Here is a 26,916-nt window from a genome sequence, read left to right as displayed (position 1 = left end):
CATGTTTTTTTTTTTTTTCATATAACATCGCCAACACGCGCTAATAAAATCTTTTTCTCTCTCTCTCTCTGTTTACGACTATATAAATACAAATGGATCGAAACAACCGTTATTCATCTTCTTACGACAACGGCCCATATAGGCCTTCAAACCAACATCAGCAGCAAGCGCAGCAGCAATACCCACCACAGCAACAGCAACAACATCAACGACAACCTCCATACATGCAGCAAGGAAATAACTTTCGCCGTGATGATTATGGCGGCAATGGGGGTGGTGGAGGTGGAGGAGGAGGAGGAGGATACCGCAGAGGAGGCAGTGGCGGTGGAGGTGGAGCTATGAGAGATCAAAGAGGTGGAAGACGCCATAACAATGACCGATTCAATGATAGCAGACCTTACAATAAGAGACCCAATCGTCCAAACAATTTCAGAGGCGGCAGGCATGATAACCAAGATGAAGCCGATCAATACGGTAAGCTTTCAAAAGAGAAGCTTATGCATACAAACATGCTGGTGTATTCATATGTCTTTTTTTTTTTTCCTCTTTTCATCAAAGACAACAATAATCCTGGATATGATGTCGATGATAACAACCGTTTACCTGCTCATATTGAATCCAGAGTGGCAAGAGAGAAGCCTTGTCGAACATTGTTTGTGAGAAATGTCCAAGTAAGTTATTTGACATGCAAAAGTGATAAGGAATGAGAACTGCTCTCCTAAAAAGCATGTTAGTATACTATCCCGGAGAGTGAAGTCAGAGCTATGTTTGAGAAATTCGGCGAAGTCAAAGATGTCTTTAATCTGATTGAGAACAGAGGCATGATCTTTATTACTTTTGTAAGTGTTGACTATTTCCGGCTATAAAGTTGAATTTAATTCGAGGAATAGTATGATGTGCGAGCTGCCGAAGAAGCCAAGACCAACATGCAAGGTGTCTTCTTGAGTGACAGAAAAATTGATGTTCATTATTCATTGCCCAAGGAAGAGGAAGAACGATCCAAATGTGATAGAACCAAGAATCAGGTATGTGCTTTATTGAAAATAATGCCAACACATTGGTGATAAAATACCCAACTTATAAATGACATGATATAGGGCACCCTTCTGTATACGCTTAAGAATGCGAACGGTGAGTTGAACGATTATGAGTTACAATCTTACTTTGGACGATTTGGTGATATTAAGGCAATTCGAGTCCCTCACTTCAAAAAGAGTTTAACACACAATTTCAGTCAAGCAGAAAGGTATATTTAAACAATTTGAGAGACACATTCTAATGCTACGAAGGAGAGAGAGAGAGAGAGAGAGAGAGAGAGAGAGAGAGAGAGAGAGAGAGAGAGAGAGAGAGGGCAAGAGAGAGTGTGTAAACATGACATATGAATCAGGTGCTTATAAGTGATTAGTAGAAATCAGCAACGATTAGTTGAGTTTTACGATTCAAGAGCCTGCGTTGAAGCATACGATAATACCTATAATACTGAGTACATGGGCGGCATATGGGATGTTGCCTTCTTCTGGGATCATCCATATAGAGATCGTGGCAATGCCAATCATCGAAGAGAGAGAAACCATGAAAGAGAGCGTGATGAACCAAGAGGCAATAGTAGAAGAAGAAGTGATACAGTGAGACCTCGTGATTATGATCATTACAATGGTGGTGGACACAGTGGTGGACGCAAAGATGATCGATATGCCTCTGCTGCTGCTAATCCCCCTCTTCCTCCTCAGTCCGCTGCTGTTGCTCCTATGCATCATAATGCCGATCCAAGATTGCAATATAATCCTCAGATGCCACATCAATTACCTGTTGGAGGTGCCCCTATGAGTAACTTGAGTGCAAGTAATGCTGCAATGCCTGATGGCCAAAGATTAGAACAAGCTCAAAAAGCCCAACAAATTCTATCCATGCTAGCACAACAGCCTCAACAACAGCAACCACCACCACAAGCTGCGTCGTTGACTTCTCCCTTCCAGCCCACTAATTTGCAATCACCTCCACCTCCACCTACAGCCTTTGTTGCTCCAGTTCCTCCTACTGAAGACCAAGCTTCCCAAGTCCAACAATTGTTGGGTTTATTGGTAAGTTGCTCTTGCTAATTTGGATTTTTGACCTATATTTACTAAACAGGATTGCTGATAAAGAGTCAAGCTGCTCAGCAACAACAACAACAACAACAACAACAACAGCAGCAGCAGCAGCAGCAGCAGCAGCATCACCAGCAACAAGTGGTATCTCCACAACCACCTATTCTCCCTCCTCAGCCAGGCGGTGTTGCACCTATTCCAGGCATGGATCCAGCTACAGCTTTATCTCAATTAGCTGCCATGCTTCAACAGCAGCAGCAACAACAACAGCAGCAAAATAATCAAAATCAATAAGTTCCCCTTCTACTCTCAACTCTATAATGAAACAAAAAAGGCCCTTTCTCTATCTCCTTTTGCTTTTCAGTGACTCTATATACACAATGTAATACGAACTTTCCTTTTTCCAATGAGTTTTAAGCTATTTTGGGTCAAAAAGTTCAAATATGAATTTAGTAATTTAGTGGTTTATGACGAAATGATTAGCAACCCGAGAACATGTGTATACGTTCAAATAAATGACATGGTAATAGTTAATTAGTAAGAAAGAGTGAGAGTAGGAGTGAGGCTCATATAATGATATTAAGGCAAACGAGTATACAAGTGAACAAACAGACAGCGGAATGCATTTTGAGTGGTTCCTTTCCGTTTGGCATCACAATAACCAAGCAAACAGGAAGCTACTATTAATAGATTTGTTTTCAGCATGAATATATATATATATATATAAACAGTGTTGTATCCATGATCCAATTCCTTTTGTCTTTTGTTATCTTTATCTTTATAATCCAACTGCAATATGTTTCAACCTACATCACCACCTCCTCCTGTACCATCTCATCAGTATCAACCTGCTGCTGCTGCTGTTCCCAAGAGACACAGCGACACTCTGTCATTGGATTTTGACTCTACAACCAGCGACGATGAATCAGAGACATTAGAACCTTCATATCAAAAATACAAGACAGAAGAACACAAGTTCTGGCAAGTGCATTCAAGCACAACGATTATTTCACCTCTCATGGCGGCATCAGATTATGCTGCCATCTCCATGTCGTATGTGAATCCTAAATTAGCCAAGAAACAACAACAACCACAAAAGAAGCAAGTGGCTTTATCATTAGCTGCTCAGGTACAACGCATCTTGGGATCTACATTTGACGAAATTGATGATGAAATTGAAAACGAATGGCAAAGCAGTCGAACCAAATTAAATCAAACCTTAGTTCATGTGCCAAGTATTTCATTGACCATGACATCCTAGTTTCCAAATGGCGCTCCTCTCATTCACTCTATTCTGTATACACTTCTACTCTTTAATTCTATATACATATATACATAGCCCTTCTTTAATTTTTTTCCGCTCATTTTTTCTTTTTTAGTACCTAAATCCATTTATATATTTCAATAAACATTTCATTTCATTTTTCTGACCTGAACATAGTTACACCGTCTGGTCTTTCTTTAGAAAAATGATATTTTTAGGTGTGCGTTTGGTATAAAATTACCTTATTAAAATAGGACTATTGAACACCATGTCAAATATGGACCAACATACACAATGTGACATCAAGAAATGCTCTTGTATACATATGCTATTGCGTATACATGCATAAGTGCATATTTGTCAGATGTTAATCTCCAACGCGGAGTGTATAGAGATGGATTCTAAAAAGCTATATAATTCAGGTCCCCGAGTTCTAGTGCTGGGCTAAAGTAATTGACCCGAAATTAACCAATTTGTTGATCTTGAAAGGGGGGGCAGGATCTAGTATATTTAGAGGAATCATCTGGGCCGACGATCTTTTCACTTAGAGTCTGAGGATAGTTGCTATGATACAAGAATGAGGGGGGGGGGGGTTGGCTTTATTTAAATCATGAATGAACAACGAGTAGTATTCGGGATAATCTTTCCACAAGCGCAAGATGAATAGGGAAACAGTTGCTGTTGGATGGCATCATATTGACAAAAGAAAGAGCGTGGTACCTTTTGATAATGTCTCTTAATGTGCTGTAGGCCGAATGATTTGTTTGATTGTACACCAAGTGGATCTATATCAACAAGAATGAATATGCCATCCATACATGCTCGTTTTATCCAAAACTCACCTCTAGCACCAACGGATTGCAGTTGAACAGCTCATTATTAGGATTCTCTGTTGTGGGAGGTGTATGAATCATGTATCCACTCGCCAAGGGTATCATCCAATCTTCTTTCGACATCGAATCCAGGCCAAGCATGCCGAGCGACATACGCTCTCGCTTATTGGAATAAGCGACACGATGATTCAGCAGCAGTGCTTTTGTCTGTCCATTGTCCAGTGTATCAGATGAAAACATCTTTTTGGCAGTGGAGGGAGCATTATTCATCATGGTAGGTGTGTTGGTGTTGAGCGTATCTGTAGGCGTATGCATCTCGCTCATGGTATCTGCATTGGTTGTGTTGACATACAAGGTGGATTCGACATCCAGGCTGACAATGGCCACATGTTCCTTACTAGGCAAACACGCTATCCAGGCCATGAGTTCTTGTTCAAACACCAGACCCATCTTGCAAATCACAAATGTCCATGCAAATCCGGTTCGCTTTGATATCTGCTTTGTTCGACGCCATGCTTCCTCAAACACGGATGACAGTGGTAGCTGATGACGGTGATTGTCCAGCACGGCAAATTCCACCATTTCGCCTCGATTGTCTGTCCACACAATGATCATCCACCGTTTGTCGAGACTGAACGTATATCCCATGTGTAATACGGCATGACTCTCCAGAATAGTGGGAAATGCACTGATGGCCTTTTTCAGCTTGAAATGGATGTGTGAGGGGATCGGCTTGGATAAGACAAAGGGCGGTGCGTACAAATCAGACACTGAATGTGCGTCTTGCTGGGTATTGCTGTTGGTGGTAAGCGTGGCTTGGTGTTGTCTGCTGACAATGGAATGGCATTTGATATACACGGAGAAAGCAATCTCCTTCATGCCAAACTTGAGACAACCGCCAAAGGAGGTTGATCGCAAGACATGTTCGATGGGCATCAGCTGCAATACCAGACGGGCTCGTGTTTTGTCAGATAGCCTGGACCCAAAGGCCATAGGAGAAGCGTTGTAAGCTACTTTGAGTTTGCTGAAACATCGGCTCAGGTCGAGATGAGAAGCGAGGTGTGTGGCTGGATTGATCATGTAGATGACAATGTGCATGTTTTCTGGCATGGCACTACCAAGTACGGATCCAAGGTGCTGACACTCCGCCATGTAACTTCGAAGCTGTCTGTCGTGAAATGATTCATTCTCCAATTGTGCTATTCAACAGTAAATGAGTCAATATATTCGAGTGCACCGTGCGGATAGGTACGTACGTAAAAGAGTGACAGGCACCAGCCCTCTTCGATAAGGCCCAATGTTGGCTGCTGGATGATGAGTGCCCAACAGACATGTCTCATACACAGTGCTGAGTCCCTTGAAAAAGTGCGTTATGCCATTCTCTATGGATTCGTTTTTGGGGTATACTATAAAATAATTGACTTGCTTTTTCAAAGAGTAGGGCTCCAGTCTCAGTTTCTCCCAAAACATGATCAGGTTAGATGTGCCTTCGATCATGTCGTCTTGTCGGCTGACTGTGATATTGGGTGGTTGCAGTGTGCCGAGATTGGGTTCTGCTGGTCGTCGCTTTTTGACTTGATATTTGCCGTATTTTGAATGCGCTTGATTTGTTTCTAATAGAGTTTAATGCGTGAGATACACACACATACCAAAAATCACTTTGCAAAACGCACCTGACAATTCGTAATAATCCTGCACATTCAGTGGGCCCTTGACAGTGACAGAAGCTGGTAAAGGCAACGAATCAATGCACATTGCATCAAGATCCGAGTTACCGGGTTGTTGTTGCTGAGAAAAGATGTCGCTCAACACATGCTTGAAGTTTTGGTTCATGAACTCCACATCACTTGGTGTCGATGGGACGTGAATTGTGTCTATCGCTAGTGTCAATAACAATATGCCTATTGAACAAATCAGCTCGCTTTACCTCCATTGTACTTTTGCAATAGATTTCTTCTTCTGGCAATCACCACTTTGGCAGACTCTCCTTCATTCGCTTCAAACCCATTGGACGACATGGCCTCAATACCGCCTGAAAATGGATAGCCACCCATCACAGCTTGTTGACACAAGTAATCCAGCGCCTTGGTTTCTTCATGCTCATTGACGTCTGTGCGTGCACCAGCAACTCGGATCACACTGTCAGTGACAGCACGCGCAAAGGGCGTATCATAGTCCATCATGATTTGATCCACATCCACCTTCTTCTTGATTGTCTCGACTGGTGTGTCGATGCAAGTCAGTCTACCAACAAATTTGCTCTGAGCTACTGAGAGCGATTCCATGGTGCGTGTGATTTTGGTAGACATGTCTTCATTGTTGTTATTGTAGTCACTTTCCACAGAATGGTGATCGTCGTACGCCTCATCGTCATCGTCGTCCTCGGTGCTGCTGCCACTACTTTGGTCACTTGAGCTTGCATCTTCCTCCTCTTCTGAGGATGAGGACGTGATGTTGGTTGATTTAGAATCGAGTTGTTGATCCTCCCTCGATATCATCATCTCGTCCAAAAGCTCCAACGGCTTGTTTTCCTTGTTGATGGTGTCTAGCAGCAACAATTTGCTGGATTTGCGCTTATTTTTCTTGCTGGATCGCATGACAGGCACGTAATCGGGTCGGTAGTCTGTGCTTTGCTTGCGTTTGGTCAGAGGTTGATGTTCCTGAGCTGGATAGGTGAATTTGCCGCCCTGAATATATTTGGCGTCATTGACGACAGACTCCATTTTGATGGGTGCAAATTGCGGTGGAACAAACAGCTGTTGATGGTAGTCGTGCAATGCTGTTGGTGGTGGTAGTGGCGAAGGCTGTGCGTTTCGCGTTTGGTCCTCCTGTTTGACAGGATCGCTCATGTAAGGAGTGAATGGATCGTGCTGAGCCATGCCTACTTGTAATGGCGTCAATGACAGGTCGTTCTGCTGAGAATCGAGGTCTGTATCCAATATCGCTTGTTGCTGCTTTTGATCCAAATCCATCAATGTGGTATCAAAATTGCTGGTAATGTCAATGTCCTCTGGCTTTATCTCCTGCATCATCAACAGTGTATCATGCGCAGTCAATGCTGATGCGTCTAATGTGGCAGGTTGCTGTAATGACGGTGGCACTGAGGCCAATGGAGCAGCTGGAGCAGTAGCAGGAACAGATGTTGGGCCTGAAGACTCGAAAAAATCAAAATCCTCTTCTGTCACGCCGAGTTCAAAATTATCCAAATCATCCATGCCATCATCTGTCCATCGATTAGGTATATCCAGCACCATATTATCTACATCCATGCTCTCCACCATGTCACCGTACGCATCCAATTCAAGATTGGGCATCTGCGGGGATTGATACGTCGAGTTATTGGCTGTATTGTTGTTGGAGATGACTGCCATAGTGCTTTGATGCTGTTGCTGTTGCTGCTGTTGCTGTTGCTGCTGTGAAAGTGGTTCCAGTGTTTGATGGCTTTGTTGTTGTTGTTGTTGTTGCTGCTGCTGCTGCTGTAGTAGTATAGGCTCATTGGCTTGCTGTATCACTGGTGTCGTGTGCGGCAAAATGGGATACTCGACCAAATCATCCATGCTGTTGGGCATGGAGAAATGAGCCATGGCAAAATCCACTAAGGACAAGCCTGACTGATACTTGGATTTACTTCTCTGATGCAATTGGTGCTGTAATTGTTGCTGTTGTTGCTGTTGATCGTCCTCATCGTAATTATTCGTGGAAGAAGAGGGTGTCGACATTTCGTTTCGTTGATTTCCGGCGGCAGAGCCTGGTGTGGCTACAGATTTAGTAGCCATCAGAGGACTCGCAATCACAGGCTCATTAATCGCTTTTTGCAGCAATCCAACATTGTTGCTGTTGTTCTGTCCATTATCCACTGAAAGTGTATCCAAGACGACTGATGTCGTTACTTCTCTTGGACACGTATACTCCCAGTAATTTGAAATGCGTTCACTCCATGCCCATCGATGCCATTTATCCCCTAAATCCTCTGAAAATCCTTGGTTGAATCCAAATAGCCCATTGGCGCCTGCCATGGCAGTAGGCGATATCTTTGATGAGGACGATACAAATATTAAGCAGGATGGGTAATAGTAACTATCCTCGCCTGATGCGAGGCTTCTGATAGCCACAAGGTTGGGCAATTGCTGTCGTGCGTGTGGTTTATGTGGTTGTGCTGTTACTGATGCTGGTGGTGGTTGAGATCGATCATGGGATGCATGTTGCTGTGGTGAGGATGCACATGGCATCAAGTTGGTATAGGGTATATCTAATATCAATGACCATTTTCTTAATATGGCCTCTTCTAATTGTGGTGATAAGGGTTGTGCGGTGTTGTTGTTGGCAATCAGCATGGTCTCGCCTGTGGGACTGATAATCACTGTGTCCAAAGTTAGTTGTATGCTCTGTTTTGTCTGACCGTGTGCTTACCCTTTTTGCCGCGAGTACGGATCGTCTGTATCGTAATTGGCCTTAATCTCATGCGTCTCGTATTTGGTTGAAAGATGAGGTTGGTGCTCGCTAAATAGATGCTGTATGAACAGCACAGCATGGATTGTGTTAATTGCAGCAGGCTAGGTGAGGTGGATGCGTGGTTGGATTTGACGTCTGCAATCACATCCTGATCCGTGTTGGGATAAACGTAGAATTCGCCCAAGGGAAATGCTCCATTCTTCTTCATTTGTCTAGATGGCCAAACGTGAGTCATCTGTTGCATCCTGGCCAGAGGCAACAACTTACACATGAATCAAGTTTCGCACCGACTTGACGAACCACTTGTACTCATCTGATACTGTCACTGGAATGCTTGTCTTTGACTGTGTGGATGATGCGCCAGGAGATGCTGTTGGCGATTGTATCTTTGAATAAGCATTCTCCCAAGTAAACGATCCCACTTTGGTTTCTGTGATAGTCTAATTAGCAGCCTGCATTATCACATCCATAAAGCAACCATTCTCATTACCATCCAGCGCGTAAAGATTATCATTCGCGTCAATCTTTCCCGTGTGTCTTTCGTCAAACCAAAACACCCACAATTCCAGTTCAAGATCCTTTCCTGGTTCGCTTGATTCAGCATGCACTCGCCATAACGTCGGTATACTGAGTGCAATCATCTCTGTGTAGGCTCTCAACAAGGTCATGTCTTTATTGACGACATCTTCAGGTGAATGGCTGAGGAATGTCTCGAGACTCTCTCTGGTAATGTGTTGGTTGTAGACTCTGTATCTAATTTGTGATACACCACTCTACACACACAGCCAGAAAATTTAAGTTTTACATGATCAAGAATCATCCATGGAACTTACCACAACGAGTATATTGGTTAAACTTGAATCTGTTAGCATGGATATCGTTTGACTCTAAAGGATCATTGACAGAACGTCTAATTTTTCTCTATTTTTGACAGTTAAAGAGCGAGGCGAGGCAAGAAAAGGGGCGAAATTCAATAGGAACTGAGAAAAAAAAAGAGTGAGAGGGCTCAATGGATGGCTCAAATCGACCATTTTGTGTTTCAACGGCGACGACGTCACTTGATCCATTGAGTGGTTTGCCCAACATGCTGCATCAGCCACTACTACTTTTTGCCTGATCATAAAGGAGGCACTGAATGAAAGACACGTTGACAGTTTGCATAGTGTGCTGCACCACAGTATGGCCTTTATTTTGGCCAGACAATATGAGAAACATCCATAGAAACGATCGCCACAAACAATGATAACAGTTTTGCATTACATTGTGATCTGTGACATCTACTACTTCAAGATGCAATGTTATGTACAAGAGGCGAGATTATATCTATTTTAACAACGAGAAGCTTTGAAGCTGTGATTTCTCAAAGAAGCCCCTTCTTGTCTGCTAGGAAAGCCATTAGATGAGGTGCAGTAATGTGGTTATGATTCGTCGTAGAACTATCAATAAGCTTTAACTGATCTACGCATGCAGACACGCAATCTATCTCAAGCTTTTGATTCTAACACAAGTTGACTAGCGACATTGTGTAATTGCATACACAGCAAACTCTGCATTAGCTACGCCTGTATAGCCTTTTCTAGCAATAAGCAAATTCTAGCATTTCAAGTCGTAACTACTCACATGTACAATGCTGATTATTTTTTTATTAGCGTGGCATCCTCTAGCAATATACACCATCAAGTAGGAAAGTACTCTTGAAACCGGCTTGTACTTTGTGAGGAGGAAATTGTGAATGTCGTTGAAGCAGATGGATTCAGAAATGCAGTGGAATTAACTTCGGTACAAGTGTTGTCAATGATTGGTCTTGTTGAACGATGCTGATCGCCAACAGCCATCTCATCGTGCCTTCCATTCTCTGCCGCCTTTTGCTGTCGTTTTGCTCTGATGCGTTTATAGATCTGGTATACAATGGTGCAAAACAGCAAGAACAATACAACAGAAGAGAATATCGCAATAAGAATGATTTGGATACGAGTCAACGGAAGAAACTCTGATTTGACTTCAACCGCTGCTGTTGCTGCTGCTGTTGATACTGGTGTTTCCATGGCTACTGAGTAAGTTCGTTTGTGGTTAACAGTGTTAGTCTCTCTGGTAATTTTATAAACGTAAGGGCTGCTCGCTGTAGTCTCATTATTCGGTCCCCACCATAATGATAACCTTAGCCACCAGAAATCGTTTCGAGAAGTCGACATAAACGCCATCATCTACATGTAATGGAGATAACCGAAGTAAAAAAAAAAAAAAGAAGAGGGAAAAAAGACCCAAATTGAATCATATATTGAACAGCATTTAATATTCATGCAATTTAAGGGTAAAGCGTGGTCCTTCTGACCAGCAGACATAGTTTATTATCCATCTGCTAAAGGTATCTCATTGACTGGCTTGAATGTTGGATAGAGGCTGACTGCTCGGATGTTCTCGACAGATCAGCGTGGCTAGAGAATACATGAATTGATAGAGACTCATTCTAAATTCTTGAATTATCAATATTTTGTCTTGCAATCATCGTTTTTCGCTTCGAATGCCGGCTACTCAATGCTTGAAAGAGGTAGGGCTACATGTCAATTTTCTAACCTAACTATACCATAGATGACGGCGAATGTCACCATCCCAGGTTTAGAGCATCCATGACACTAGATCCAATATTATCTTTGCAGTTCAATGCGATGAGATGCCATCCATTGCCCTGAAGCTGATTTCATGGCAGCCTTCGAGATTCTTTCAATAATTGTTTAGCCAACCGAAATGTCCTGTACCAAATCGGATTAGCTTATTGCAATACCATTATCCGGGGGAGGAGGCACAAAGTCTTCGGAGTTGCTAGATGACGCACCTGAAAAAGAAGGTATTTCGTTCGTCCCACACTTTACCAAACCAAATGAGAGGGGATCCTCGTCTCAGAAACAAAGCATTGGGCATGGATTTCAATCAAGATGCTTCTAGTTAATATAATTGTACTATTCGAATGAGCAATCCTACCAAGAAACCTGATCTGACTTTGATGGTGATGAAGCACAAAGTTTGCCTTACGTAAAATGAAATGTTGGCTAATGTGTGTTGTAAGGTGGACCCCTTGATGGTTATTTCAACGCACCCCCGCTTTTTTCTTGTCTGGTAGGACTTGCTAAATTTTTGTATAATATAATCTCTTTTGTAACTCCCATTTTTGTCCCTCTTCTTCCCTTTATTTACCTTTTTATCTAAATAATGTTCTTGTCTCGTACCTCCTCTGCTGCACTCAAGGCTAGCGCTTGGTCTTCTGTTAAGGTAAAATGCCTACAAAACTGAATGAAAAATGAGCCATGTCATCTCATGCTTCTGATTTCCTTTAGTCCAACTCTGTTCGCGCTATTACTACCGCCACTCCCAGTATTACACAAGCCTTTAACGCTCAAAAGAACAGCAATGTAAGTGTATTTATCCGTTGTTCAACAGACCACGTATGCTAATTTTGGTTTTGCCTCCAGGGTAATTACCTTGTCACCCTCATCCCTGGTGATGGTATTGGTCCCGAGATTTCTCGTTCTGTCAAGGAAATCTTTGCCGCCGCAAAGACTCCTATTGAATGGGAAGAGGTTGATGTTACCCCCGTTATCAAGGACGGTAAGACTGCCATTCCTGATGAAGCTATTGCCAGTGTTCGTAAGAGTACCGTTGCTCTCAAGGGTCCTCTTGCCACTCCCATTGGTAAGGGTCACGTTTCTCTCAACTTGACCCTCCGTCGTACCTTCAACTTGTACGCCAACGTCCGTCCTTGTCGCTCTGTCGAAGGTTACAAGACCCCTTATGAGAATGTTGATACTGTCCTCATTCGTGAAAACACTGAGGGTGAATATTCTGGTATTGAACACGAGGTAAGATCGTTAATTTGATGTTAGGGATTTGATGGACGCATCGTCTAACATGTGTACCAGGTTGTCGATGGTGTTGTTCAATCCATCAAGTTGATCACCAGAGAAGCTTCTGAGCGTGTTGCTCGTTATGCTTTCACCTACGCTGAAGCCGTCGGTCGTGATCGTGTCACTGCTGTCCACAAGGCCAACATCATGTAAGTAGCATGCGCATTCACATCAATGGCGCTGTTTGTTAATCGTTGATTCAAGGAAATTGGCTGATGGTCTCTTCTTGGATGTCTGTAAGCAAGTCTCCAAGGACTTCCCCAACATCAAGTTCAACGATGTCCTCTTGGATCGTGCTTGTCTTCACGTAAGTCGATGATTCAATGAGGAGCTGTTACATGGATTATTAAATGGAATGCATAGATCACTTCTGATCCCTCTGTCTACTCTGACACCGTCATGGTCATGCCCAACTTGTATGGTGATATCTTGTCTGATATGAGTGCTGGTTTGATCGGTGGTCTTGGTTTGACTCCCTCTGGTAACATTGGTCGTGATGCCTCCATCTTTGAAGCCGTCCACGGTACCGCTCCTGATATTGGTAATGATTGATATACTGGAATGGGTCTTTGAGCGTACTAACGCAGTCTGTCATTTTATAGCTGGTCAAGATAAGGCTAACCCTACCGCTTTGTTGCTCTCTTCCATCATGATGTTGAAGCACATGCGTTTGACTGAACAAGCTGCCAACATTGAGCAAGCTGTCTTCAAGACTCTTGCTGAAGGTAAGGCCTTGACTGGTGATTTGGGTGGTCGTGCTACCAACACTGAATACACCAAGGCCGTTATTGCTGTAAGTTTCATTTTATATTTGTGCTCTTGTCGACTCATACTAACTGACGTTTTTTTTTTTTTTTTTTTTTTTTTTTTTTTTTCTTTAGAACTTGAAATTCTAAATTTCTCTCTGTAATTGAACATAATTGATACAAAAACCCTGCAACCCCTCACTTCCATTAACACATTTTAAATAAATATTATTATATATCGTTCTTCTTTCTTCCCTCTTTCTATTAAAAATCTTTCACATAATAAAACCGAAATTGAAAGAAACTTGAGAACGACAAATGTGGGGTATAATTGAGGTGTGTGTTTTTCCCCCCGTCTTTTACCCCCCTTCCCGTTAAAATTGTATGATAAGGTTCTGTAGTTTATATGTTTTGCCGGTAATATGTAACACTGAATCGATTTCACTGGAGCAAATGGGTTTCAATCGCTTGAAGTAGTATGTTTACCCCGTCTTTATTCATCCATTGAGACATACGTTGCTTTGGTTGATAATGAGAGGAATTACACGAGTCACAAACATATCTTTAGCTCGATACAATCCTTATAGCCAAAGGCTCAAGTCCAAGCGCAATTTACTATTTGCGGATAATCTGATAAGATGAGATAAGAATCTGATAAGGGTAATGGGATGGTTTGAACCCTAAAATAGTGTCACACACGTCCAATACCTTAAATATGGCAGGGAACATTGTGAGAAGAGTATCCACACTTTTACATTGTAGTATCTATCTTGCTGTATGCTAGGAACCACCAAAGGCCCAAACATAAAGATGATGAGAGGGTTTACATTCGAAAAGTCCCTTGCAAATTTGACGAATAGCAACTTTGTATTACGGAAAGCAGAGATCAGATTTATGCGACAAATGTAAAACTGTGTCCCTTGAGCATAAAAAACACTTAGTTCAAACTATGGTATTCTCTGGCCTTTTATCCCCTTTTCATAAGTTTTTAGAAAGCATCCATTAAACATGCCTGAATCTGCCAGCCAGCAAAATCTATTCGAACTCAGATGATATTTTCTGTCCAAGATTGGTCAGATTTTGTTCTTTTTCAATTTAATTAATCTATTTTGCAGGATTTGACTATACACACTGTAATAATCACCCGATACTTCCTAATGCATTCTTGGAGTGCTTTTCAAGGCGCTTCCAATGGTGCCAAGCAAAGTAGATGTTTTGAATGAGATTATTGAGTAATTCTAGAGAGTATCAAATGAGGTTTTAGGCCGAAATATCGACATTTTGCATATGAAAACCTCACAAAAGTAGTTTTGAGAGTTGCTTTGGATCGAGAGAAACATTTTGATTTAACATATACTGTAGTAAAAGTCTTCATTTTCGAGGTGAAAAATGCGATCGTTTGATTTTTGATGAAAACTTTTTTTTTTTTTTTTTTTTTTGGATGATATTTGATTTATTAGAAATAAATTAAACGCATCAAGGGATGGACAAGTGTATGTAAACAAAGTGACGTGCCATATATAAGCTATTTAGAGTTTCCTAAGATTTGACAATCTTATCAATTCGGCGCGGATTTGGCGGCATACTACAGAGGGATCAAAAGGTATATAATTGTAGAGCTGTTGGAAGTGATTTCTCCAAATCATACGCATAATAGTGGCGAAGAAGTCATATATAGTGAACTGCATATCGTAGCTGTATATGAGATAGCGTTCTAGTTTGAGGAGCATAATGTTGTTGTAGACGAGGCGAGGGTCAGCATTTTTGGGATAGCTGAGGAACTCATTGAAGGTGGAGTTCCATACATCGATCTTGTGAGCACAGCTAATTAGAAGATGTTTGGCATCTTCTACTTCGTTGCATAGATCGCAGTGATCAGACTCTAAATTGGGCAAGTGTCTTTGGAAGAGGGCGAGCTTATTAGGGGATTGCTGATGGAGCATCCGGTACCACAGATTACGAGCCGAGTAGTGCATGTCGTTTTTATAGAAGGCTGTCCATTGCTTTTTGGAGATGTTGTTGTTGAAGTGGCGGCCAACGTCTAATGTGTCCAATGACTGCATGATGAAACGAACGTTTTTGTTTGAGAGCTGAAGGATCGATAGTTGTTGGAAGCGAAGTGATGCGGCAAATGGTCTCAGGTCGATACCATCTTCAGTGCTGTTGTTGTGTACGAATGGTTGATAATGCAACTCTTGTCGTAGGAGGGCTTTTTCAAGCTTGAGCCAGGTGTTTCTCTTGCTACATGTGGACTTGGGAACAAGTTGAAACATGGCTTGCTCCGAATTGTATTTGAAAAATTCCTGGACTTTGCTGGTTTTGGCGGTTTCACACTGTAGAAATTCAAGTTCTTCCAAATTTTCATCGAAGGTGAAGATTGCAGTGAGGGGGAGACTCAGGATGGTCAGCGCGCTTGGCCTCCGTTGCCAATCAATACACAGTGAGCTTCGTTGGCGGCAAATGTCCATGGCACCGAAAATTGAGTGGAATGGGTGGAACCCATTCAGCGTGTTCTTGTATCTCGCTGCTTTAAAGAAGAGGGGCACTACATGGTCGGGTGTGTCATGGGCTAGGCGGAGAGCGTTGGTCAGGAGCTGGTAGGTAAAGTCCGGGACCGAACCCTTGTTTCCTTGAAGGAGCACCTTGATATAACGAAACTGAAGAGCATGCTGTTGAGCTCCAATGTCAATCAATCCTAGGCCGCCTTGATCTCGCGGTAGGAAAAATGAGTTTCCTTTCAGTGGCGGGAAGAGGCCAGACATCACGAATTGGTATATAATGGACTTCAGTTGCTTCAAGACATCCAGAGGTAGCGATACAATGCGAATGACGTGCCATAATTTTGATAGGATCATATTGTTGGCGATGTTGGCTTTACCGTACAGAGACACATTCCGTTGACTATATATCGCCACCGCCGCTTTGACTTTACCAAGGAGTTCAGACACATATACATCGCGTTGATGGTTGGAGAACCAGATGGGGTACCCCAAATATTTGATATACCCGGGAGAGTGGCTGTCATACCATTTCATCTTGAGCCGGTTGATGATGTGATCTTGGACTCTGAGGCCTTCAGACCCTTTCATGCTACCGCCGTGCAAGGGAAATGCCACTGACTTGTCATAGTTAATCTTGGCATTGGAGGCCCGGTTGTACGTCTTAAGTCTTCTTTGGAGTTCAGTTAGTTCTGAATGAGATTTTACATACGTGAGAACATCATCCGCATAAGCTAAGACCTTAACGGGAGCAGGAGACACCCACGGGATCTGCACATTTTTGGGTAGTTTGGTGTGCTGAAGACTATAGCCTGAGATTGCAGTGTTGTTGATGATGGATAAGAGGAACGGTTCAATAGCTAGATTGAATAGGACAGGTGAGATGCTATCACCTTGCCGAATGCCTCGTCGTTGTGCGATAGGTTTCGTCAGAAAACCGTTGATGTTGACATGGATGAAGTTATCGAAAAACAGGTTGAGGATGCAGGCGACGAATTGTGGTGGAAATCCAAACTTCAACAGTACTTGTGAGAGATACTGGGGGTGGACTCTGTCATATGCTTTGGCGTTGTCCAGCATGATTCCAGTGTATTCGACAAAGTTGGTTGCATTTCGCCAGCTGGCGGATGAAGCGTTATCCATAATTACCCTGAGAGACATGCCGTGATCACCGATATATCGACCTGACAAGAAGCCGCATTGATATGGGTTGATGAGTTTGTTGGCTACTGGTATGACACGAGAGTTCATAATACGAGTAAAGACTTTGCAGTCGGCCGCAATCAATGTGATGGGGCGATAATTGGCGAGATCGCTCCGGTCCCCTTTCTTAAACAGAAGGATAATACAAGATTCCTGCCATGATTTGGGAAATTTGGCGTGCTGGATAGCGTCATTAAATACTTGGTGCACGATGTCTCGGCAGCTAGGGTGAGATATAATGAGATATAAGATTTCATACCCGATACCATCTAATCCTGGGCTGCTTTCTTTGGGAGTTCGAGCAGACCCTAGCAGAATGTCGTCGTAGTCTATTAATGCGGTGATCTGGTTGGCGTCGTCGGCTGACAGAGTGGTGTCGATGTAGTCCAGCATTTTGTTCAGGCAGGTAGAGTCTATCCGTTCTTCGGTGTACAGTTTCTGGTAGAATCGTTCTGCGGCGTTCAGCTTGGAGGCAGTGTCGAGACAGTCGACCCCAGTACGAGGGTGCTTCAAGTTGGGGATGGTTCGCTGATCAAGGCGTTGTTTACTGGTCTGCTTTATGTATCCAGGCGACTTTTCACTATTTTCAAGCCATCGTTTCCCGGCCTTAAGAAGCTGAATATCCACGATTTCCTGTTGCAACTTGGCTAGCTCGTTCTCCACATCCTGCAACAGTAGCCTCAAGCAAGTAGTGTCATGTCTGTAGCGTCGTATCAAATTGTTCCTTTCACTTTGCAGTGTCTTGATTCTAGCCTTCCTCCAATGATCGTGTGTTCTGGTGAACTGAATAGTAACCTGTTTGGCCTTCTTTTTAATAAGATCCCACTTTTCTTGAGCAGACAGAGAGCTGTCGAGTTTCACCGCAACAAATGTTCTAAGCTCGTCGTCTAGTTTCTGTCGATACTTATGGTTCTTGGCGAGGTGAGGGTTCGCTCGCCAAAGTCCTTTACCGCAGTTAGTCAATCCAGTAGTATATGTTTTGGTCAAGAGAGCATGGTCTGTCCAATCTGGCCTGATAAACGAGTTAGTGGCATCACTCATTTTGGAGGCTATGTCGTGGCCTGCAAACATATAGTCGATGGTCGACATGGTGGACCCACGCCGAAAGGTATACGCATGAGGTTCATTCTTTGGATTGAGACAATCGGAAAAGTGGGTGTTCAAGAAATCGGCAAACTGCTTGGGTTTCCCTGCACGGTGAGTATGATGGTATGTGGTGGTGTCGAAACTGTAGTTCATATCGCCAGCTATGATCAATGAAGGGATGATTTCAGGCATGCTTTTGAGGTGGCTGGTGATTTGGCCAAAAAAACGGTTTCTGGCTCTATAATCGTCTGCATGTGCATAGATATTAAGTATATAGATGGGTGGCATATTGTTGTCAACGAGTGAGATTTTGGCTAAGATACCCCTTCCTTCGTTGAAAACGTGCAATTGTTGTAAATTTAGAGCTTGATTAAAGTTGATTATTCCACAATGAGTGGTCCATATAGCTTGGTGGTACTGGAATTGGTACTTAAAGTTGGTGGTGATGCTTTCGAAGGAGTGTGATTGAGCATTAGTTTCTTGACATAGTAAAATATTGCATAGTTCTCCTTTGAGATGCCGTATAAAGCTGTTGGTAGCAGCGATGTTGTATTGTTTGTAGAGGTTCCTGCAGTTGATGGAACCTATCCTAATATTGACATTTTTAGTTTGTGTTGTCCCAATCATTAGTTTATAATGAAGTGGTTGTTGATGAGGCGCCATACGCTGCATCCGCCGTGCCATGAGGCTCTTGTTGCTTGAAGAGCTTCTTGGCATGTCCTTCTTCATCCGATCCCATGGGGGTGGAATCCATTGCATTCCTCTTGTGGGATGTCTCAGGCGTTGTATCATCCTTACGGCTGGAGACCGGTGGTCTGACATCACGAAGATTGTAACGATTCCTGAAGTTAGCTGTGGTGAGACTGTCCGAGTCCTCCTCTCCAGTACTACTGGTGTCTTCGTATTCAGATTCGTCAGAGCTTGGCGCGACAGGCTGGTTGGCCGATTGATCCTCCTGGGTTGCACCCAGTTTGTCATCCTTGAGAGCTTCGCTGTTTGAAGAGTCAGCAGGAACCTCTGTGCTAGAAGTTTCAGTGATAACCTCTGTGCCATGAGGCTCGATTGTCTCCTGAATCGCTTGCATAGGAACGTCTTGCACAGGTTCAGAAGATGCCGCGGATGCAACCGATTCCGTGTCACTGGTGTCCATAGAGGATTCGCCTCTAGTCGTTGCCTTCTGTTTGTTAAGGTACTTCGGCTTGGGTACTTGCATTAGCTCTAGAAGATCAATTTCTCTTCCAGTAGGCTTTGGAGCGGGAGGGTTCCCCTGGGTGTCAGAATTGCGACGGCGACGGTCTTGGGATGGTTGGTCCTTCTTCCTATTCCAGTAAGCCTGGGGGCAAGTAGCAATCAGATGCTCAAGGCTACCGCATTTATGGCAGGCCTTCCTTTTCTTCCTAGGACAGTCAGCCTTGACGTGATCATCGGTATGGCAATCCGAACAGATGGGTTGCATGTTTGCCCATGTCAAGCGGAGATTCTCCTGCGAGCCATCAAGTGCGACCTGAGGCTTCAACTCGGCTGCATAATGTTTGGATTTGTCGATATTAAGGGTGACGAAGCCGCGTCCAGTGAACCAATCCCCATCCTTGGAGTGGCAGAGCCCGACATTGAGGATATCACCATATTCTTCAAAGGCTTTGATCAACAGAGGTTGGAGTACCTCCACCGGCTTGTAAGGAATGGCCGAAATGCTAACTCGAAAGATGTTGGCATGCTTGTCCAGGGTCTTGTTGACTTGGATAGTTGCACCTTGGAGAATAAACTCTTTCTGCAAGGCTTCCATACAATCCTCTTCTGTGGGGAAGTTGATTTCAATGACTTTGTGATTCTTGCCAACCACACGGTGTCGAATACCAAGACCTTTGGGATATTGTTCACGGAGACAGCTTGATAACGATTTCTCCTTGAAGTGCATGCCGACGAACTGTACACAGTCGATGATCAGAGAGAAATCATCCTGGGCTTCAACGAAGGTGGACGTGAAGTCAAGAGCTTTGCCGATAACACCATTATTAGAAATGGAAGGGGTGATCTTGAATGGAGTTCTCTTTTGCGAGTTGATATCCTTGAAGAATGAAGCATATGTAAACATATTGTTGCCTGGATTATGGCTGGAATCCAGCGTAGAGCCACCAAAGTTGGTGGTCCTGCCTTTTTCACCTAAATTGTGATCTTTAGCGGAGAAAGCCATGATTTTTGATGAAAACCATGAGGGGTACCTCATACTTTTTGATCGATTTTTGGCCATATTTTTTGGGTCCCCAAAAAGTTGAGCAAAGATATCAGGAAGTTACTACTACTCAAGTGCAATTGTTTGGCGTCATTCCGGTGGCTCAAAAAAGTCTATGTGTTATGATATACAGTCTTGAAAGCCATCCAATTGCTCATGTTTTTTGCTTTATAGCTTTTATTTACACAGCATGAATCACATCTTTGGTAGCTGTAACTTTCTGGGCGAGCGGTTCTGCTGCCTGCGCAATTTCTAGTTCGAATAGTAGGCATATTGACTTTCGCAAACCTAATTCATGCAAATTTTGATGCGTTGTATTGCTGGTAAGATTGTTAATAATGAGATTGAGAGACCAGATTTACTGGTTGAATACTGTGATTTTGCACGTTTGCTTCGCTTCGGTAAAGCCCTCTTATAGGTCATTGTTACCAAATGTTGTCTTAAAACCACATATCACTCGATTTATAACTAGATAACTGGCAAGAAATTACTTGAATTAGATGCTTTATGTTTTCGGAAGAAGGACTTCTGATCCTTGGTTAGCTACGCCGATGTTTTTCTATAGTTTTCTGGTATATCATCAAGCGACTAGATGCATACTGCCTATTGCGTCTAAAATATCCAGCGTATCTTGCAGCCGCCATTGCTTCGCTAATAAGCTGCTTTATTGTGCTATAATACCGCGATGCAACAGTGCTACTCAACTTGATATTTCAGTTGAATATTTGGATGTAACAGCATGCTCTAAATCTAGATTAACGCAAACAATGTCTCTTCGTCTTTGTATTATAACATCTCTTGACAAGCAAATGTATAAATACAGCCAAATCTAACAACTTTCAAGACTGTATATCATAACACGTAGACTTTTTTGAGCCACCGGAATGACGCCAAACAATTGCACTTGAGTAGTAGTAACTTCCTGATATCTTTGCTCAACTTTTTGGGGACCCAAAAAATATGGCCAAAAATCGATCAAAAAGTATGAGGTACCCCTCATGGTTTTCATCAAAAATCAAACGATCGCATTTTTCACCTCGAAAATGAAGACTTTTACTACAGTATATGTTAAATCAAAATGTTTCTCTCGATCCAAAGCAACTCTCAAAACTACTTTTGTGAGGTTTTCATATGCAAAATGTCGATATTTCGGCCTAAAACCTCATTTGATACTCTCTAGAATTACTCAATAATCTCATTCAAAACATCTACTTTGCTTGGCACCATTGGAAGCGCCTTGAAAAGCACTCCAAGAATGCATTAGGAAGTATCGGGTGATTATTACAGTGTGTATAGTCAAATCCTGCAAAATAGATTAATTAAATTGAAAAAGAACAAAATCTGACCAATCTTGGACAGAAAATATCATCTGAGTTCGAATAGATTTTCGTGGTGGTGGTGGTGCTTCTGCTGTTGCTACTACTGCTGCTACTGGCCTTTCTGATGATGACAATGATGGTTGAAATGCTGATCAAATGCGAACAGTAAATTTAAAAGGACTTTCGCTAAGTCTGAATAATTTCTTTTGCTTTTTTTGTTGGGAATTTTATACCTAACAATGCCAGTCAGCCTAGCTCACCACCAAAATATATGTAATTGCGACTTCCGAGTCATGATATGCAGCATTCAACATGGCATGTACGCAGCATCATATGCACTTCATTGATTGATTTGAAAGGGGCTATTGCCACTGGCTAAAAAACTATTTCGGTATGTGATGAGGATATGCTTAAATTTTCTCTTAGAATATTCATCGGGAATGATGGCTGCAATCTTGTAGACAGGTAGAAGATTTTGTGTGCGCCTATTTTCACCAACAATTAGCCTCAATTTCATTTGAGGATTGAATCAAATGTCAGAATTATTGTCGATATGATCTCAGGCTTGTCGTTTCTCTCCTTTACTCAGGACCTCGTGTACAGGCTTGTAATTGCGAACAATTTTTTTTCCAACCTTGTCCAATGCTCAATGTTTTAAATTTTATATACCTTTGATGACGCTTCATACTATTTGAGTATACTATATGATAAATAAATGACTTTAGTAAATAGCCACCTAATGCTGGCAAGACAACATCTCCATATTATCGCAACGTAATAAATTTATGGTCCCTAGACACTTTCAAAGCCTCAAATAGGAAAAAAGTTGATTTGGCTAGTATTTTGATAGATTGGCATTATTAATTAAATATAAAATACAAGAAAAATAGCATAATTAGCAATAGTGCTTTGGTTTTCTGTCTACTTTCCATACGCTTCAAAAACATCTAGCACTGTATTGCCTTCATGATGAAGAGGGCATTGAGTTTGCCAGCCAGCTCTACCAGCCAAAACTGATTCAAACCCAGATTCATATTCTGTTTCAGATTGGCCAGATCTGAATGATTTTCGACTCGATTGAACTATTTTAACAGATTCGACTGAGTAAAATATGCTAATCATCTTTTGAATAAACTTATTGAGCAAATTATGAAAATATGCAAAGAGGTTTCTGGCCAAAATGTCGAAATTTTACATATCGAAGTCCCACAAAGATGATTTCAAGGGTTACGTTGGATTGATAGAAGCATTTTGATTTAAGATATACCATAGTAAAAGTCTTCATTTTCAAGGTCAAAAACACGATCGTTTGATTTTCGATGAAAACCATGAGGGGTACATCATGCTTTTTGGTCAAATTTTGTCCATGTTTTTTTGGTCCCCAAAAAGCTGAATAAAGGTATTAGGAAGTAAGCGCTAGATGAGAGCAATTGTTTGTTGCTATTTTGACAATCTAAAACGGCCCTGAACGCAAGAAAACACAGTTCAAATGCACTCAGATTTTGCTGTATCAGGGTCACTAAGGGCTAAAAAGGGGGAATATTAGTATGCTGCTTGTCCGTATATGAAGTAGCCACGTGTATATAAAAGTAGAGCATCACATAAGAATCAGACCTACAGATAATATGAAGGGTCTTCATGTGTAAGTGGAGGGTCAAAATGAAAGTGTCTGTATTTTGCAAGAGCAATCGGTAGCGCGAGCTGCCGTTGCGCAGGTAGGTTCTCACCGAAGCGAAGCGAAGGTAGAGAGCTATCCGAAGCATAAACACTCGTATACATATAAACGATGCAAAGCAATGACATGCTAGACCTTACGCCTGTTCTCGAACTCTTGCTGGGATTTCTTCCAAATCTCACTTTCTTAATTCACGATCAAAGAAAGACTTCTCGCCTTCAATTCTTAGCTTGTAGTTATGGAATTTGTGGGATGTCACAGTAAGAATATTCGTTTTTGGAGTAAAAGTTGCAATCTGTTGATATTCGATGATTTCCATGGTATAAAGCGCTATTGCCAGCGTCTGTATTGGTTGGCATCTGACGTTCAGATCAGACGCTGACATTTCTTCTCAAACTATAATCAGATTCTCAGTGTTTTAACGAAAATAAAAATTAAGCAATACTCTAGTAGATGCAAAATTCAGATCCAAACCACCAAAGAGTCCCTTTCATTCATCCGCTACTTCTAAATCTTATCAAAAGCGGCAAGATCACTTAATGCAAGATTCATGTGGTTCCTTGAAAGGACAAAATGGTCACTAAAAAGCAGTCTGCAAAAAGCTTTTTTCTCTCTTTTTTTTTTTTTTTTTTTTTTTTTTTACAAATCATAAATCAAAATCTTGAAGGCTAAATCTGCCACATTGCCTTATATTTCTCATATATTTGTTGATTGAAGAAAAATGGATGTTACCGAGATTTTAGAAGCTCATCAAGCTCAATTGTAAGTTCAAATTTCGAGAACCCCACATTCTTTCCATCGAAGTGTTGTAGACTCATGATCTCCAAATGTCAATATTAGTAAGCCTATCACTGTCGAGAAGCTTGTGCCTCTTGATTTCGACATCAATCTCTTATCAGCTTTTGATACTAATGCTTTGGATGAAAAGACTCTCAAGTAAGTTCTTGCAGTACCCGAATCGCAAGTGTCAATGCTGACATTTTGATGTACATGATAGGAGCAAGAACAGCACAGACAAATATCTCTTGGACTTGACTAGAGACAACACTCAATTAATTATCAACGAGCTCTTCAAATTACCCGTCAACAGTGCCGATGCTGGTGTTTTGGCTCAGTTGCCTGCCCGTGTAAGCGTTCTGCCTCGCGAGAAGCCTTTGCCTAAAGAAAAGCCTCTTACCAGATGGGAGAAGTTTGCCAAGGTCAAAGGCATTCAAAACAAGAAACGTGAGCGTATGCTTTATGACGAAGAGACTGGTGAATACACACCTCGTTGGGGTTATAAGGGAGCCAAGCCTGAAGGTACACTGGATCAAGACTGGCTCATGCCTGTTCCTGATCATGCTGATCCTATGGAAGATCAGTATGCTAAAGCACGCGAGGAAAAGAAGGGTCGTGTTGAGAAGAATGCTAAACGTCAACGCCGTAACCAAGAAGAAGGAACAGCCGCTACTTTGGCTGGCAAGAAAGATATCAAGGAATTCAAAAAGGAAGAGTTACAAACAGCCATTGCTGCATCCAAGAAGGCTACTGCTAGTGTTGGCAAATTTGATAACAAGTTGAAGGGAGAAACCAAGATGAAGGGTGTTACACATCAATTCAGCCCTACTATCGGTGATGTCAAAGCGGAAAAGAACAGTTCATTGGATATTTTGAAGAAGATTGTTGGAAAGAATGATATTGTAAATACCGAAAAGGCCGTTCGTCTTCAGTCAAAGAGAGAATATGCCAACAACTTTGATGCCAAGATGAAATTTGGTGACAAAAAGAAGAAGTTTGAAAAGAAGAAGGGAGGAAAGCGATAGATTTTAGATGATTGTAAATAAATATTAATATTCTCAAAGATTTATTTCGTTTTTTGACATGATATGTGTACTACTGTATATGAAAGAGCAAATGTACTGAATGGAAGAAGAGAAAGGGGTTTTGGATGGAATCAGGAGGGAAGGTGAATGGATACAAAAGGTATATAATGAAATGTGTTATGTGCATATGTATAAGATGTATAAGAGAAGACTATAAACAAACAGACCGATCTAAAAGATAGTGCTATTATTGTGTGTCAAGTACCACAAAGGATCTACTGGCACCGGTACTTGCGAATAGTAATCTGTTGTCATCATAGTATCATTTAGATCATAATAATACAGATCATCATAATGCTGTTCTGCTGTGTATAATTCTTGTTGTGGCTGCATCAGCATCAGCATCATCATCTGCTGCTGTTGGTATTGATTGAAATAGAAATCGTCTAATAAAACCGGTAAAAGTATGCTGCATCCAAGTCGTTGTCGAGTCATATGCAAATCATACTTTAAAACATCTTGACTACCGTGGAATATCTCGTTGCATTGATCGGTCCATTGATTAAATGCTTCGATTGAAATATCAAGTGAATAGTCTAGTTTTTGTAACATCTGTGATTCCACTCGAACTAGGTCTTCTATTGGGATCATGGATACAAATGACCATTGACGCTATATATTTAACACTAGTTTAGTAAATTGACATTGATTACACTCTATGCTATATTACCATATAAGGTGGGTTGTCTTCAAGAAACTTGTACGCCAGTGACAGTGATACAGTAAATAATGAGTATTCATGTGCGATATCAGACAAGTCGATTAAATTGTATTCATTTACACTATTTGCCAGAATACGTTGAATGTATTTCAGGCTAAAAAAAAGAGAGAGAAACAGTAAATACATGTGGCAATGTGAACTTAACAATATCATGATATACCTTGTGTAAACTACCGCTTCGGGTATGTCAATTTGTAACATCAATCGATCACAGAAGCTTGAGAAATTTGCAATTCTATCCATGTCCCAAATAGTGTTTCCACAGCACAGCAATTTAATCACTTTCTGGCTCATGACGGAGAGATCGTTGGGTGCAGACAAGAGAAAGGGATGTTCTGGAAGTGGAGATGGTGGGGATGAAATGATTGTTTGTAGAGTGCAGAGCTGCTCAACCCATTGTTGTGGCTGCTGGTGGTCATGTAGGTGGTAGGTTTGCTGCTTTGCCGAATACGCTGGATCGTAGTAAGGAAAATAATCCATCGATTGTATTGTCAACATTTTATGTAAAGCGTTAGATGAAGAAGAGAAAGAAAAAGAGTTGCAACAACAACAAAAAAAAACTAGTATTTTGACATACACAAACATTAAGGTTTAGAATATCATACAGCTAGCTACGCATAAGGAGAATCTAAATTGGAAATAGAATAAAGAACAGACGGCGAGTCCGTTTTAGGAGTGAATGGAAGATATACGAGATGCGGCGCCAGCAACTGCAACAACGCAACAACATGAAATCCGGTCGATATAGATGTCTCCATGGCAACAATAGGGATTTTCATCATCCAGTTGCCATGACAACAGAACCATCGCTAACTCTCCTTCTTCCTGCTCTGCTCCTCCTCATCTTTCAAGATTCAGTACAGTACATGGCATGATGATGCTGCTGATTTCATTTGAATGCCATAAAGTTACACAACACGCGACCTGATTTTTTTCCACAATAATGATTGACCCTGCTTTTTGGTCCATTTCATTGTATGTGATATTGCATGTAGGCAATATACAACAAAAGGAGAAAATTCATTAAATCCATGATAT

At 41.8% G+C, this 26,916-nt stretch overlaps 9 protein-coding genes across 9 annotated transcripts; 4 read left to right on the top strand and 5 right to left on the bottom strand.

Annotated features, from left to right (window-relative positions):
• Positions 1 to 92: 92 nt before the first annotated feature.
• On the top strand, positions 93 to 2,381 carry tlg2 (t-SNARE affecting a late Golgi compartment protein 2; the record flags this gene model as incomplete). Its single annotated transcript, XM_064826706.1, has 7 exons — positions 93 to 474; positions 559 to 671; positions 735 to 839; positions 891 to 1,025; positions 1,098 to 1,246; positions 1,406 to 2,081; positions 2,145 to 2,381. The coding sequence occupies 7 exons, from the start codon at positions 93 to 95 to the stop codon at positions 2,379 to 2,381; spliced, it is 1,797 nt and encodes a 598-aa protein (XP_064675763.1).
• Positions 2,382 to 2,883: 502 nt separating this feature from the next.
• Positions 2,884 to 3,348, top strand: PMT4_2 (Dolichyl-phosphate-mannose--protein mannosyltransferase 4; the record flags this gene model as incomplete). Its single annotated transcript, XM_064826705.1, has 1 exon — positions 2,884 to 3,348. The coding sequence occupies one exon, from the start codon at positions 2,884 to 2,886 to the stop codon at positions 3,346 to 3,348; it is 465 nt and encodes a 154-aa protein (XP_064675762.1).
• A 611-nt stretch (positions 3,349 to 3,959) lies between these two features.
• Positions 3,960 to 9,508, bottom strand: RPL31B_2 (60S ribosomal protein L31B; the record flags this gene model as incomplete). The annotated part of the gene is made up of 9 exons (XM_064826704.1): positions 3,960 to 4,136; positions 4,194 to 5,383; positions 5,441 to 5,797; positions 5,858 to 6,058; positions 6,112 to 8,544; positions 8,595 to 8,848; positions 8,904 to 9,066; positions 9,127 to 9,409; positions 9,470 to 9,508. The coding sequence occupies 9 exons, from the start codon at positions 9,506 to 9,508 to the stop codon at positions 3,960 to 3,962; spliced, it is 5,097 nt and encodes a 1,698-aa protein (XP_064675761.1).
• Positions 9,509 to 10,312: 804 nt separating this feature from the next.
• On the bottom strand, positions 10,313 to 10,681 carry IQG1_2 (iqgap- protein; the record flags this gene model as incomplete). The annotated part of the gene is made up of 1 exon (XM_064826703.1): positions 10,313 to 10,681. One exon carries the CDS (start codon positions 10,679 to 10,681, stop codon positions 10,313 to 10,315), a length of 369 nt encoding a protein of 122 aa, XP_064675760.1.
• Positions 10,682 to 11,843: 1,162 nt separating this feature from the next.
• ATC70_007443 (uncharacterized protein) lies at positions 11,844 to 13,431 on the top strand (the record flags this gene model as incomplete). Its single annotated transcript, XM_064826702.1, has 8 exons — positions 11,844 to 11,903; positions 11,969 to 12,043; positions 12,104 to 12,490; positions 12,551 to 12,684; positions 12,740 to 12,842; positions 12,899 to 13,076; positions 13,138 to 13,328; positions 13,417 to 13,431. 8 exons carry the CDS (start codon positions 11,844 to 11,846, stop codon positions 13,429 to 13,431), a joined length of 1,143 nt encoding a protein of 380 aa, XP_064675759.1.
• Positions 13,432 to 14,810: 1,379 nt separating this feature from the next.
• On the bottom strand, positions 14,811 to 18,260 carry ATC70_007442 (uncharacterized protein; the record flags this gene model as incomplete). Its single annotated transcript, XM_064826701.1, has 1 exon — positions 14,811 to 18,260. One exon carries the CDS (start codon positions 18,258 to 18,260, stop codon positions 14,811 to 14,813), a length of 3,450 nt encoding a protein of 1,149 aa, XP_064675758.1.
• A 439-nt stretch (positions 18,261 to 18,699) lies between these two features.
• ATC70_007441 (uncharacterized protein) lies at positions 18,700 to 20,262 on the bottom strand (the record flags this gene model as incomplete). The annotated part of the gene is made up of 1 exon (XM_064826700.1): positions 18,700 to 20,262. One exon carries the CDS (start codon positions 20,260 to 20,262, stop codon positions 18,700 to 18,702), a length of 1,563 nt encoding a protein of 520 aa, XP_064675757.1.
• Positions 20,263 to 24,016: 3,754 nt separating this feature from the next.
• On the top strand, positions 24,017 to 25,097 carry MSH6_2 (DNA mismatch repair protein msh6; the record flags this gene model as incomplete). The annotated part of the gene is made up of 3 exons (XM_064826699.1): positions 24,017 to 24,057; positions 24,136 to 24,231; positions 24,293 to 25,097. The coding sequence occupies 3 exons, from the start codon at positions 24,017 to 24,019 to the stop codon at positions 25,095 to 25,097; spliced, it is 942 nt and encodes a 313-aa protein (XP_064675756.1).
• Positions 25,098 to 25,328: 231 nt separating this feature from the next.
• On the bottom strand, positions 25,329 to 26,376 carry ATC70_007439 (uncharacterized protein; the record flags this gene model as incomplete). Its single annotated transcript, XM_064826698.1, has 3 exons — positions 25,329 to 25,769; positions 25,828 to 25,972; positions 26,039 to 26,376. The coding sequence occupies 3 exons, from the start codon at positions 26,374 to 26,376 to the stop codon at positions 25,329 to 25,331; spliced, it is 924 nt and encodes a 307-aa protein (XP_064675755.1).
• Between the last annotated feature and the right edge of the window lie 540 nt (positions 26,377 to 26,916).

Source organism: Mucor velutinosus, assembly GCF_035048745.1.
Source record: "Mucor velutinosus strain NIH1002 chromosome Unknown tig00001553, whole genome shotgun sequence".
In the NCBI taxonomy this organism is placed as follows: Eukaryota; Fungi; Mucoromycota; class Mucoromycetes; order Mucorales; family Mucoraceae; genus Mucor; species Mucor velutinosus.
The sequence above is the reverse complement of the archived record's forward strand: the minus strand, read 5'-3'. Positions and strand labels throughout refer to the sequence as shown.